At 40.6% G+C, this 14,793-nt stretch overlaps 1 protein-coding gene across 2 annotated transcripts in view; it reads right to left on the reverse strand.

The window, feature by feature from the left end:
• The window catches only part of grik3 (glutamate ionotropic receptor kainate type subunit 3), a 78,837-nt gene extending 66,834 nt beyond the window's left edge, over positions 1-12,003 (reverse strand). For both annotated transcript variants that reach the window (XM_067511277.1, XM_067511276.1), the window contains exon 1: positions 11,097-12,003. In XM_067511277.1, the coding sequence (XP_067367378.1) occupies positions 11,097-11,211 (115 nt within the window). In that variant the 5' untranslated portion in view covers positions 11,212-12,003. The remainder of the gene's footprint in view (positions 1-11,096) is intronic.
• Between the last annotated feature and the right edge of the window lie 2,790 nt (positions 12,004-14,793).

Below are 14,793 nucleotides of genomic sequence, written 5' to 3' on the forward strand. Positions count from 1 at the left end.
TCTCACCTTTAAGGAATTCAAGTGTCACCGGTGGCTGATGCCAGGACATAAAAATAATTAATACAGTCCATGATTTGATGAGTTCCACACCTCGGGCAGTTCCCCCACGTAGGCTTCATGAATCAATAATCCAGGCCGGAGCCCTCCGAGTTCTCCGATCTTACCGCGTTAACTTTCAATCATGTCTACCAACTCAATGATTATAAATGCCACAATGGCAATTCTTTTCCAATTGCCTTACTGAAAAAGACATTACACTGGGCCAATTTGCAGCTGCTGGTGCTAGCAGACAGAGATGGGGGACGAAAGAAAAAGCACTCTTTGACATAAATATTGTCCTGCCCTTCTCCAGCCACCAATTTAATTCAAGCTTCAATCCACATAATTCAATATGCATCTTTATCATGATCATAGGAATAAAAGAGATAGTATGGTTTAAAAGTAGTTAGATACTGGATGTGTTAAAAAAAAAAAAACAACCCACAATGTTAGTGACAGGATACTCCTGTATGGATAAAACTTTCTTTTTATGTGGAAATATGTGAAGTGTGTACATTCTGCCGAGCAAGAAAAGTCAATAGTCACGATGAGAAGGCAGCACACTGGACACTAAAGCAGAATGGGGGACAATTATGAAGCACTGCGCAATCAAGGGGGGGGTTCTTGACAGGCTGAGCACGGTCTGATGAGCCAGTGTGTCACTCCGGAGCTCCAGGGCTCCACAGCTAATCAACCACCAAGGAGGGGCTCGAGGGGCGTGATAACTCAGGCCCTCCATCAGCACGCGGGGAGGAAGGAAATCACCAGCCTATTTCCATGCGCTGTTATTCCCACCCCCTACCTTCAACTCTGAAATCAAGGTGCACAGATGACCAGGGAAGCACTGGATGGAAGCAAAGAAGACTGGTGGGTGCAATCAAATGAAGTGCTAGAGAAAGAGGGAGGTGAAAGAAAAAGAAAGAAAAGAATTCTGTTTCTGCAAGTGCTTTATTCCAGCCATTTAATAGCTTTAAATAATCCTAAATGGTTTGGGAACATGAGGGGAGCACACTGAATGAGCATTACTATCTTTCCATCTAGCAGCTCAGAAGATTGCAGTGATTGGGCTTGGAAATTGAAATGCAAGTCTTCTAATATGTAGAGCATTGAAGAGACAGAAAGGGTCCATGTCAAGAAAAGAGAGAGAAGGGGCTCCTCATTTGACCCGAACAAGAGATTAATTCAATGAGCATATTGTAGCAGGGTCACATCTTCTGTCTGGTAGGAAAAATAGGAAGAGCGAGTGAATGAAACCTAAACAAAAGCTTATCTTCTTACCCTCTGAGAAAGAAAACGACCTTAAATAAATGGCTATTTCTTTTCTCAAAGAAAGGTGGATGGGAAATAGAAAAGGGAGGCAAGACAAGGGGAACAGGTGGCTTCTTTTCTATCAATGTAATATCTATAATTTGAAACAAAACTCAAAGGATTGACAGGCCGGCAGCTTAATGGTGCCCACAGATGCACCATGGCACATAATTGGTGGTAATGTCTCCTCTTGTCCTCAGTTTTAAGTTTGACAGTGGCTGGAGAGCCCCCCTGGACTAATAGGCTCCACACACACACACACACACACACACGCACACAGTTATCTCAACCTGTCCTCTGATGCTTGGGCAGATTATTGACAAAGAATGTGAGGTCTCTAATCTGTTTGAGCTCAAGATCATTACAGACTAAAAGAAAGGATAAAATTCATTTCTTTTTAAAAGGGACCTGGATAACTCTGATTTATCTCCATGCTCCACACAAGCGATATACACATGACACCTGAAATAATACAAACCCAGTGTTGAGACATTGTCAAGTTTGTGAATTGCCAACTGCATCAGATTGAAGCTCTACTTTAATATACAAATTGAGTAATTTCTTTGAACATTTGGCTTTTTGTCTTGAAACAAAGATTAGTTGGTTGTAATTCCTGGCATGTAATATTCTGTCTGTTCAATCAAACTGATCATTTTTAGCTCTAAATCATTTTAAATACATTTTTATTTATACTACACAAATGTATTGTCAAATTTCAAATGTAAGACATAAATGGTGACCAACAATCATAAAAGTATTAATTTTGTTGAATTTTATTTTAGAAATACTCTGTTGACTGACTGATTATTGACTAATCATTTCAGCCCATTGGTATATTAGTGCTTTAAGAGACTGTTCCACATACTGTACAGTGCATTGTGGCCCACGTTCTCCATACTGTATGAATGGTGCTAACCACATTTGAAGTAATTACCCTCTGGCAGACAGGCGATTCATATGTGAACAGTGCAGAGGGAGGCTGAGCAGGGCATTAACTGAGCAATAATTCTGGGATGCCAGCGTGATGCCAATTATTTTAAATGTGGTCAATGTTCTGATGGTTATAAATTTCTCCAAGTACCAATCAAGCTAACAAAAGCTCTTTGGTGTAAATGGGAAATAAACTGAAACGGGCAAATCTAGAGGAAAAGACAGACGAATTTTGGTTGTTTAATCCTAAAGAAGAAAAATTATACTGTTAAACTGATCCAAGGGCACAATTGCAGATTCCTATATTGTCTACTGTTAGAAACTTTACTCCCATTTACACGCAGTTTGTGATATTCCTAATGGACCCCTCAACACATTGAGAAAACTGACATTTCTAAACTGCGTAGCCTTTTAAATAGACATGTAATCAGAGAAAAAAAAAACCCTTTGCTCCTTGTTTTCAGTCACGGAAGATGCTGTTTGAATTTAGTATAGTGGCCAAAAAGTACATTTGTTATTTACTGGAACAGGCGAAGCTTCACATCCTACCACAGTTTGATACACATAGCATCTACTTATCAAAAGGTAGAAACACAAAAAGTACGTAGTGTAGAAGTGTTTAAAAAGGCCCCCACTAATATCTAAAGTGAATGGTTTATAGCGTTTGTGACTAAAATGGCAGAGAAGAAGGACATGCATTGTTTGCTTTACCAATAGAAATAATCAGCCTAATACACTGCAGATGTCTCATTAAATTTGCATATGATTATTGCAGCATTGCTTCAATTGATCCCTTTCATCAAACCAGATAATACTTACTGATTGCAGACTATTTTGGTGCAGGCAAATTTCATGGTATTATGTTCATTCTTGGTGAAAAGCGATTAGGAGCACAGCACATAGTTTGCCCAGTTTTATTCTGAAATTAGCCGGCTTTCACAGAACTAATTCTCCTTTATTTATGTGGATCAGTAAAAACACAACTCTGAGGTTAAGGGGTTAAAAGGGGGAGATTATATTAAGTTGCATTTTGTTCTTCTCTCTGGATTTTTTGCGTCTGACGTTTTGGCCTATGCACTTAGATCAACTATTTAAGTGAATAATGAGGAAAAGGAAATGGGGACAACGGTATGTGTTATTCCCCAATGTGCTGAAAACATAATGTAGTGACAAAAACAAAAACTTTTGTATGAGCTTCAACAAATGCCCAAAGGTTTAGTAACATAAAGCAATTTTGTAAACAAATTAAATATGTTAATTATTGGATACATTTGAGTATTGCATTAATTAAATTAAAGGGGGATGCAAGGCTGTGACAGTGTCAAAATAACAAGACCGATCACTTACAAAAGGACATAACACTTGAAGCTAGAAATAAAAAAACAGAAGCTCTTGAGACTGGAAAACATGATTCAGGCACAAAACAATCAAAACCCTAATTCTTCATTAACTCTCTGTGATAGGGAATTGATTTGAAGAGAAAAAAACCTGCTGTTTAGATGAAAGACTAATCACATGCTATAATCTGCACAAATCACATTTTAGTTCACCAACTACATGAGCTTTGGTTACTATGACAGCCAGCTCTCCCTCTCAAACCTCATCTGGAATTGAGAAAACCTGCAGGACAGTTAGCTACTGCATTTTCTGGCTTTACATTAAAGGCCCTTATTCATACAAGCATCACTAATTGCTTTACTAAAATGTACTGCCAGCCTCTCACCACCCACAATCTCCCCTCTTTTTCCCTTCCCTGTCAATGATAATCTGCCTTGTTCCATGTATGTAAATCCGGTCACATGCAGGCAAGCTGTCTTCAGATGAGTCACGGGGGAACATTTTGTGGTTAACCACACCGCTCTCTGGGGGCAACTTGGACAGTAGATCGGCAGCTGGTGAAACATTCACTGAGACAGGAGAGACTATCCCTGATTGTCTTGCCTGCACACATCGTAAGCGCCGAGTGGAATCTTGTGGGTTTAAGATGTGTTAACTAAATTGACATTGGCTTCCAACCTCCTGGCTATCCATCAGTTGGAGGGATGTGCACAGGGGCTAAGAAGGGTAACCCTCCAGTCTTATGCACGTCCTGCAGTAGTGCCTGCATTTGTTACCACTGGGATAAAAGGGAAAAGGGGGGAAAAGGACACAGAGGCAAGATTCTCAGTTTTCCCCCTGATGTTTTGGATGATAGCCATTCATTTGTAGTGGTTTTGGCCTGAAGAGGTTTGTCTTATCTGTTCCTCCTCTTTCTCTCTAGGGGGAAAATGGAGGGTGAGTCTTCTCTAGCCTACTCTCTCACAGTTGATTAGTAACTCCTGCTCTACCCCTACGCTCCAGGGATTCTATGCCAGCTCCCCTTATACTTCCCCCTTGTCATGCACACACTCACACTTCCTCAGTTTCTCTCCTCTTTCCTAAACAGAAACTCATGCACACACACACATACACACCTCCCTACAGTCATAGAACAGCAATTTGAGGGAATCACACAACCAAGACCTGACATTTGAGGTGCACCTATAACAATGAGAGCTTGATTAAAAAGGGCAAAATGAAACCGTGTCGCCCTGCTTTCATTGTCCTTAGCCCAAGTTAAATAGGATTTAAACCTGTGCATTGCAGCTGATACCTCCTCTGTCAAATCCTGATTACTTTAAAGCTGTGAGAAGAAAAGGTCTTGTTATTGTAACGCATGTGCATAGCTATATGCAACTGAGGTGTCAGAGGTGACCAAGTTTACACAGAGCGTCTGGGAACAGATAAGGACGGCGGTAACCTAGGGAAGGAAAGCAAAGCTAATACTGCTCCGGTGAATGCCATGGTGTTTGAAAGGCACAGGAATAAAGCAGAGTTTTATCTGGCTTGGGGCAACACACAAAAGGTGCCAGCATTGCAACGTGGCGAGTTTTAAAATTGGGATCAAAAGGTTCAAGCTAATTAACAAGCTAAATAAGAGTCCCCTAGCTTCATCTATGTAACCACCGTTGCTCTTTCTCCCTCCCTCTGTCTCCTTAGCTGCACCACTTTGTACATCTATGGTGTGTGTGTGTGTGTGTGTGTGTGTGTGTGTGTGTGGTTTGCCAACATATAGAGTGTGTCTTGAAAAGTGAAGACAAATTACTCCCCAGGCTGAAATGTAAAAAAAATAATCACCAAATTACTTCCAACAAGATCATTCTAATTAACTATGTTATATTACTAGCATGACCCAGAGAGCGTAATGCCCCGGGATCGAGCTTTCGTCTCAAACTGTTTTGATGTTATTTGACTTTTCCAGCAGAGCCCCGAGGAGGGCTGAGATGAGCGAGACAAATGAAAAGGACAAGGGCACATAATAAAGACAAATGGCTAGAGCATGGAATTTGATTCATTGCCTTGGTACAGAAACATTTGCAGGGAAATAGCCAACATTGACATGCCATGAATTTCAAAACACTGTCAAACCCATGAAGCCCATGTCCTACTATAATAACATTGAGTTTTTGAGGAGCCTCCAGAAGGACTCAGGCGGATTGTGGATTAAATTAATCAGGCTGTTGCTCCTGATGGACATTTCTACATTTTTTTTGGTAGCAAATTTTTTAAAAAGGTTTTTATTTTAGCCTTGAACATATCCATGACCTTTACTTGCCCTATTTGAGCAAAAGATCTATTCCAACCTGTACAACAACTAACCAGTCATCAGGGTCTGCTACCCATTGTTTTGACCCCAAATTGTGTAATTCTTTTCCAAACAACGTCAAAGCAGAGGTAACATCTTAAAACCAGAACCATCTTCGTGGCTTTACAGCACTAAAGGTGAACAAGAATTTTTTTGTCAGTTAGTTGTTGCAATTTGTCTGAAATGACCGTATTCTATCACCAAATGGTTGAAAACCTTTACATAATTTGGGTACATAAAATATTATAATAAGATGATATAATAAGAGGCTCCCTCGCTCTGTGAATGTAAAAAAAGATTCGATTTATTGCTATAACGATCTCAGCACTATATTTATTTCAAGTGGCACCAGAGGCATATGCCTGCAGCAGACCTTTCACTGCAGAGCACCCACTTTGTCGAACGGTATGAAAACACCATCTGGTGTGTGAGCAGCGGCTACTGGGCTCAGCTAACTGGGGCTAGATAGGACCCTGCTGTGTCACAGGATTATCTTACTGGTTGGTAGATCCACTCTATTAGCCCCTAGTGGCTTGGATTAGTGGATGATCATTATTATGTGTGACTGAACAAGGAGCTAAGTACCTGCACTTCTCTGACACGGTTAAGTCTTGTTAGTGTTAGTGATCACATGAGCACATTTCAAAGCATTATGAACTTATTACACCTTGTCTTGTACATTACCGCACTATTTAATGTGTCTTGACTTGGACTCGTGGAGCATGTTTAACAAATTTTGACTGACTTCACTGCCTTAACTTTAAATCAAGCGCTTCACAAACGACAGACTATGTAATGCCTGGAGCACACGTTTGTTTGTGGAAGTAGGATGTTCCTTTCTAATGCGTCTAAACAGGATCACAAGCGAGTACAGAAGACAGCACATTCCGAGACGGGCCCTCTGCTCAACAAAACGAACATCTGCCGTTTCTCATCAGCGAGATTGAAGCTAATGACGAGCCGCGAGTGTGCTGACAGAGAGAATGGAATTGGATTGTGTACAAGAGGCCCAGAGAGACCAGACATATGTTTCAGAAAATGTTGTGGATGGAAGTATGACTTTATAGTGTGTGTGTGTGTGTGTGTGTGTGTGTGTGTGTGTGTGTGTGTGTGGATGCTGAGATGCCAGACAGTGGGAGAGGCAGAAAATAGACGTCAGCTATTTCTTCTGCATTTTCTTTGTGTCTCCATGTTTATACGAGTGGATGAAGGGGAGTGTTTTCGCTCAGGTACAACAACCACCGCATTCCTCCCCCTTCAATCTCTGCTTTCAGTAACATGTAACTGAATTAAACATCAACAAGGCTTCTCCCTGTATCCAATTCTTCTTTGACCGCTATCAGCCTTTGTTTATATACACCCCCACAACTCTGACTCCACCCCTCTATCAGCAAGCTTCTTCCTGCTTCCTCTCTCTTACTAGGGAGATATTAAAATTGGATGAAAATGAAATATTCATCTCCATTTAACTAATGGCCAACTTAATTGTATACAACATTGTTCTTTTTCTTCAAACACTTCCTTTTAATGTCCTCTTCTCTAACCATACCATCCTCATGTGGGTAACTCTCAATACAAGCACCCATTTGGGTTTTACTTTGCTAAAACTAGAATTGCAAAGTACCATTACAGCATTATGCAGTCTCTTGAAATATGTCTGAGTCATTTCAGATGAGACATTTGCACAAACCCCGGCGAGGAAGATCTCGGGGAGCATGCGAGTGGAGAGTACACTCTGTGTAGCTCGCTAGAAGAGTTAATCACATGAAAACTTCTCAGTCTCTCTCGGCTGCTGGTGCGGGGATAAAGACAAGCCTCTGAAGTGGCTGTGTGTTTGAAGACTTCAACCACAAGTGGTGACCACAAACCCGATTTATCCCACTGAAGCTTCTGAGTGGTCACAGTGCATACAGCTCCAAGTGCTGCACATTTGTCAGCTTAAATTTAAATGTTCAGGCTGTTTCACACACAATAATTAAGTCTGGAGTCATGGCTGCCCAAAGCATTTTAGGGAAGCTAAATGAGAAATGCATATGCCCAAGTGTTGTAGGGGCCAAGCGAGGAGCTTGGAAAATGAAATCAACACGAAATCACGAGGGGAATTGATTAACTGGCACTGATTAAGTGCTTTAAGTATTAGGTAGATAAAGTAATTGATTGTTCAATAAATCCCTGTCAGGTAGTGAATAACCTCACTGAGAGAGAAACGAGACAACAAATGATGAATTAGTTTCATCAATCCAAACGGAAGAGGCAACGTAGAATAATCTGTCAGTACTGTATGCTTTAACAGTAGCTATAGAAATGTACACTATTGCTACAATTTCATCTCTTTGAATTTTCTTCACTGGCTAATGTCCGTCTGGTGGAGAAGAAGTCTATGTATGAAAAATAATCGCACATGACAGAACAAGGACAAAAAGCAACTAATGAGTTTACTACTTTAATAAGCATCTTATTTTCACGTTGGCAAACATACAAATGACTGTATCCACAGACAAACTATTTATAGAGAGAAAAATTAAAGCCACATTGTCGAGCACTTTTGCCTTTATTATAACAACTCTGCATTATCAACTAAAATGGCACCTAGATGAGATTTGAGGTTACAAAACAACAAGGAAAAAAATAAATAAATAAATCAATCAAAGACAATTGGAGGAAAAGTAAAAAGCAGCACAGCATGTAAGAGGACAAGTACAGGAGGAGTAGTCTTTTTTTATTCCCTCCAACAAATAGGAGCTGCAGAACGAGACGGAGCGACCATCTGGCCTCAACTTTGAGCAATGCACTGTAAAAGCACTAAAATCAATGGCAACAACTCTACCTTGGATGCCCACCATTACCCAGATGGTGTACTTGGAGAACTGCACAGGCCACCTAACCAAGAGCAGACACGGCACAGACAGAGAATGCCACGCTCAAATACCACCGCCCACTTCGATGATTCTCACTGGTTTGTTTGTGTTAGTAACCAGAGCTGAGGAGCGCCGTTAGCCACCGTGCGCCTACTATGAGAGAGCCCTCTGTTGGTTTTAGCAGGGTGGCTGTGACACAGTGCACACACCCACTTGCACACCAAGTACCACATAACAGGGAAAAAAATAAATAAATAAATAAATAAAAGAGAGGGGGGGGTCCAATACACACCTACTCCAAAAAGCACTCATCCCTAAAATTAACAGTGTGAATTTTTACCTTTTTCACACAATATTACAACATGCAAGCATACATACATACATACACACACTTTCTACGAACTCCACTATTAAACACATAATTTTTTGATTTTATAAATACAGTTATGTAGTGTATTATTATTATTATTATTATTATTATTATTATTATTATATATTTCATGCTGTTTTCACAGGCCTATTTTAAGTGGAGAAAACAAACACACATGGTTGCAGCACATATATACAAAAGATCAAATGATGATATAAGCTTTTTTTTTGTTTTTCCATTTTGCCACTGAGGCAAATTCCTTCTCTTGCATTTCCTTTTACCTCAGCTTGTCAAAATACAATTTCAGGAACAAAAAAATAAATAAAATACAAACTGCTCCAGCACCACAAGCAATGATAGATACTATAAAAAGCAATAGTGCGACTGTAGCACATTTCAAGGTAAATTTGTCTCAGCACTTTGACATTTATAAAAACAAAGCCTGTCAAGTCTATTTCAGGTCTTCATTTGAGCTGCTGCCACCAGTTTAACAAAAGGGAAAAACAAAATGTCCCTTTGACCAAACAATTTCACTTCAGATCAGAACAAAAGGAAGCTTTAAAGATTTCTGCATTTTCTACCAAATCCAAAGCCGTACACAGCAGTGTCAGGGAAGTCATGGCGCTTCACAGTGCAGCAGTCAGACTCAGGAACATGCTGGGCCTGCCCCGGCAGCTGCATATGATACTCAGCATTGAACATCATTCCACAGCCTGGCACTTGCTGTACTCCTTTTTTTCATAATTTCTATGAACCATACAGAAGGTTTCATTCAAAGTTACAGAGCGGTAGCTGCAGTTATACATCATCCTGTGAAAGTCTGATAACTTTAATTTGAATTAATTTAGCTTTTCACTGACCACCCACTGAGCTTGACAGGAATTATAAATGACACAAATCACATTGGGATGTTGGCGATTTGCAGCTCTTACACAAGAGGCATCTGGTTTGAAAAGGCCATTTACTAGAAGACATTTTTAAATAACATTCATCTACTTTTACCCCTCATTTATACCTCGAAGACAAAAAGCCCCATGCCATTAAGATGCTCTCACGATCCCTGCCTGCACTCCGGCTGCTGTAGTGGTATGTTAATGTGGGCCAATGCCATTTTGAGTAATTGTACTCCATGGCACTCCGCCAAATGTCAAAAACGATTTGCCTTGTGACAAAAACAGTATTGATCTTCATTCTGTTCCCGTCTCTTGGCGGCGCAAAAATGTTTCATCGCATCGCCAGGCTCCGAATGACAATTCTCACATTGTTCCTCAGTGAGTGATTGGGGGGGAAAAAAGAAACAAAGAAAATAAAACAACACCAGCCCAAACCTGGCTCATCCTTTAGATCGGGAGGAAGGACACATGCTCAGGCTGTGATCAGATTTAGACTGTATGCCTATTGTGCCTGTGCTTCGTGGGGTTCATCCGCTTTATTAACTCCTCTGAATAAATCGTAACATTGCTTGAAACTTTCTTATGTGTGTGCCTTTAATTAAGACACTGTAGCTTGTAATTGAACAGATTGTGTTTAAATAAAAACTTACTTCCAGAAGGCATGGCAGTGAGCCTGAATTTAGCTGGTGACTCAACATGCTGGCTGCAGAAAATGGAACAGACAAAACAAGAGTGCACAGAGGTCACGCTAACCCTCAGTATTTCATTGCATTCGGGATTTTGTAGGGAATGGTCTTCTTTGATGCCCTCCTGTTGCTTACTGGTTACCCCCGTGTAAGTATTAGTGAAAATTCACACATGAGAGGCGACCGGTAAATGCCAAGGGCTGAACATTTACTCCAAAAACTAACGCTGCCGGATGAGGAGCCGCGTGGACACGAGATGAATATAGGGAGCAACTTTCAAGGTTACAGTGCAAACGTGGATGTGTGTGTGTGTGTGTTCGTGTGTTGTAAATGTAAATGTGAACTTACCTATTCGAATAACATGAGGCATCCCGTAAGAGTAATGAATCCAAAAGAGACAGGCAATCAGCGATGTCCAGTATTCCCAAATCGCACGCCGGGGGCACAGCCAAGTATTTCGCATGGTTGTGAAGTCGCGGGATCCACTTTTTAAAATTCCAAAGACGACTCAGAATTGCTCATCAAAACTGAATTCGACGAAGCATGTATGGATTTCAGTGTCTGCGACAAATTTGCGCTCATTGTACTTGGTGCAACATTCTCCCAGGTTTTTTTTTCTCTCTCTCTCTCTCTGTGTTTCTCACAAGTCTGAGAGTGTCGATCAGGATGAAGCCCTCGGTTCCTCACGGGCTGATCAGTGATAACACCTGCGAACCCGAGCTGCTACAATTAGCCTGCAGGAGTCTCTGTATCCCCTCCTACCGCCGATGCTCTCTGTCTATTGGCGAGTATCACGGCAACAGCTGAGCCGCTCTCCCCGCACCTCTGTGGAGGAGACGGGAACTGCGCCTGCGGAAGTTTTGGGGGTTTCGCCTCGGACGAATCTCTCGCCCCGAAGACCGAGAAGAGTAGAGCGTTGCCCGAACAGTGCCGAGAGAGATTCGAACGAGAAACGCTCGCTGCAGTTCAATCACTCCAGCCCCTCATTCCAGTCGCGCCAAACAGTTGGTGTGACACAGAGATACTTTTGTGAAGGTGGAAACGATTGTGTTGCGCCGCGCACGGTGCCAATGCAAGAAGAGCGTCCAAATATGTCCAGAAAGGCTCTTTGTTACACAGTGTTCATTTTAAAAACCTTATAGTTTGTGGTGGATAGAAGGGCTGTGCAGAAAGCCGTTCATCTGCGTGCGTCTGACGATCCTCGTTTTCCACGGATCCACTAGAGGCACGCGTCGTTACGCATACTCGTCAACTATGTCCAAGAAGTGTTTTATGGAGGTGAGAACCATCAGAACAATCACTCACTTCGCTACTTTTCAAGTTGCTGTATAGGATACACTTCAAATGTTTGTTTTCTTAATATCCTAATGTTGCCTATGAAGATTTATGTCTTCATGTGTTATCAGGAATGTTAGAGATGCTTCTTTGCTATTTATTTAATAGAAATGGAAATTAGATTTGTTTTTCTTTGCCTAGAGCAAAAAAGGAGGAACCCCCCCGGCTGCCTACAGCTCTGTGAATGGGATGGATTATTTGCATGAGGGAAATAAGTGTCAGCTGAGGATTGGTCCAGTGACAAAGCAGACTTCCTATCGCTGTTATTTGTGACATTCTGTCTGTGGCACTGAGTACATGAAAGCAACATTTCTACCTACGTAGCTGTTCATTTTTCATGCCATATACAAGGAGTCCTCAAATACAAGCTGCTGGGTACATATGCAATCACACAGAGAGTGTGCTGCTCATATGTTTCTCACCACTGCAGCAGAGGAGGCAAAGCCGGACTGAAACTGTAGCAGAAGCTACCTGTTTATGGTGCACTCTTCATTTTGCCCTAAACACATGAAATTTCTTGCACCAAAGGCTGGGTTTGAAAAGATGAAAGCTTTAGGATTCAATTTTATTTCCCTTTTCAAAAACACCTATTGGGGAAGCAATCATATATTAGATCTATATTTTATATGCACTCAAACCAAAGAGATATGTGTTATTTCCCAGAAAAATATAAACACATGTTAAACTACAAATACAAAGTTGATATTTTAGATATGAAATTCCAGTAACACCACCAATTGCTATTTGTTACAATAATGATTTGCAGTTATTAAACATATTCTGATAAATGCACTGCTACATTCTTTTTTTGTGCTTAATAGAACACTGTTGATGAGATAGTGCTGCGGCTCATTGGTTTTATTTTTCTGTTTGGAATGGGGGAGAGGAATAAACTGTGCATCAAGGGGGCATGCAAGCAAGAACAAGCCAGACTGACTGCCACTGCATATTCATGTCTCCCAGAGCAGATTTATCGCCTCTTGGCACAATGTAAGGACTATCAACGTGAGTTATGTGGCCCGGCTCTCGCATTATCGAGATTCATTGACTCGCTGCTCTTTCAAATATAAAATGTACACAGCTCTAGCAAACAACACATTCTGGGTCTGTGGGTGCCCTCTATAGAGAGATGGTGGTCTGTGCTCTCAATCACCTGGGCTGATAACTGGAGGCAGTCAGGCCCTGGAGCAGGAGAGTTTCCCACTGTGTCACACACAGAGGAAATGTGAAGCTTCAAGCCGCCATCAGTTTTTTGCCCCTGTCAGTGCCTGTAGTTGTAAAAAGTGCCATATGTTATAATGTCTCCTGCCATTATCACAAGCCAGAACGATTAGGAATACATGATTCAATATGTACAAGTCCAATCTATTGTATTTCCTTAGAGTTAATGCAGATTAAGGGAAGGAAAACCTAACTGTGAACAGTATTTCAGTAAACCTACTTAGTTACTTTACGTAACAGGTTGAAGTAATTACAAAAAAAGACCTGCTTGTGTTCTCTGTTAAACAAAATTAGACATACATGTGTCTTAGTGCTATGGTTTTAACACATTTCCTACAACAGCAGGTCAGTTATCAGAAGGAGCTTCAATGTTGAGTTATAATACCGGCTGAACGGTTTCCTGGTGATGTTATTTGGAGACGGTTTTAATAATTAGTTGTGTTACATGTGTCTGGTGGGTTCGTATTAAAAAAAAGAACACTGAAAGACACTGAAGTGTAAAAGTTACACAGAAGCATACTTTTATTTTAGTAACAATGTTAAATCACTTTTGAAATAACTCACCCAATCTCTTCTTTTTTAGTAAATTAAAAAGTCATTTAAGTTGACACTTTTCAGGCCTGTCACACATCCACGTACGACAGCACAGTCAGCTCCATTTATTTTTTTCCCCCCCTTTGAAATGATTGCTGTTGTATTATGACCGGCCAGCGATCAATGCCTTGTCTGGCAAGTTGGTCATAGCTAATGGCTCAAAAAACAACAAGTCTCCTTTGTAAAGCTGAAGACATTGACAAGAGGTGTACTTAGTTGACTGATTGATCAGCACATTTTGTTTGTTTTGTTTGTTTTTTTTTTGTTTTTTTTGAAGATTGTGAGAGAGGAGAAAGAGGACAATCAATTTCCACGCCGAGCTTTTCACTGCTTTCTTATATACCTATGATTGGGTGAGGATGATGTGCGATCCAAGATTGTTCATAATTATTTGGAAAAATTGCTGCGCTTCGATTGTGCCTCCAAAATGAATCATGTGAAACATTCTCATCATTGATTTTGCTTTTTTTCTTAAAGAGAAACATAAAGAACTCTGCCACCAGAACGAACATGGTGCTGAAGATCGAACATGTCCCTTCAACAATAGGTCAATAGGAACTCATCACTAAGTCTAATGTGGTTATAAATTAGATGCCTTCTTTCAGACCTTTTGACAGAATTCACTTTTTTAGCTTTTTCTTTCTTAAAACTAAAGATAATTGTTTCATCAAAAAAGCCACACAGTCAACTTTTCAAAGTATGACCAACCTGCACTGATCTCTCGGAAGATAGTGACAAATCAAAAAGAGGTTTGAAAGCACCGAGGCTGGATTTTAGAGGATAAATATTGCATTTGTTTGGAATAAAACTTCTGAGATGTCAATTTTATATTTCTTTCTTTTTCTTTAGTTATTTATTTTTTGGGATAATGGCCCCATATCATAGCACTCAAACA

This window comes from Channa argus, chromosome 7, assembly GCF_033026475.1.
Source record: "Channa argus isolate prfri chromosome 7, Channa argus male v1.0, whole genome shotgun sequence".
In the NCBI taxonomy this organism is placed as follows: Eukaryota; Metazoa; Chordata; class Actinopteri; order Anabantiformes; family Channidae; genus Channa; species Channa argus.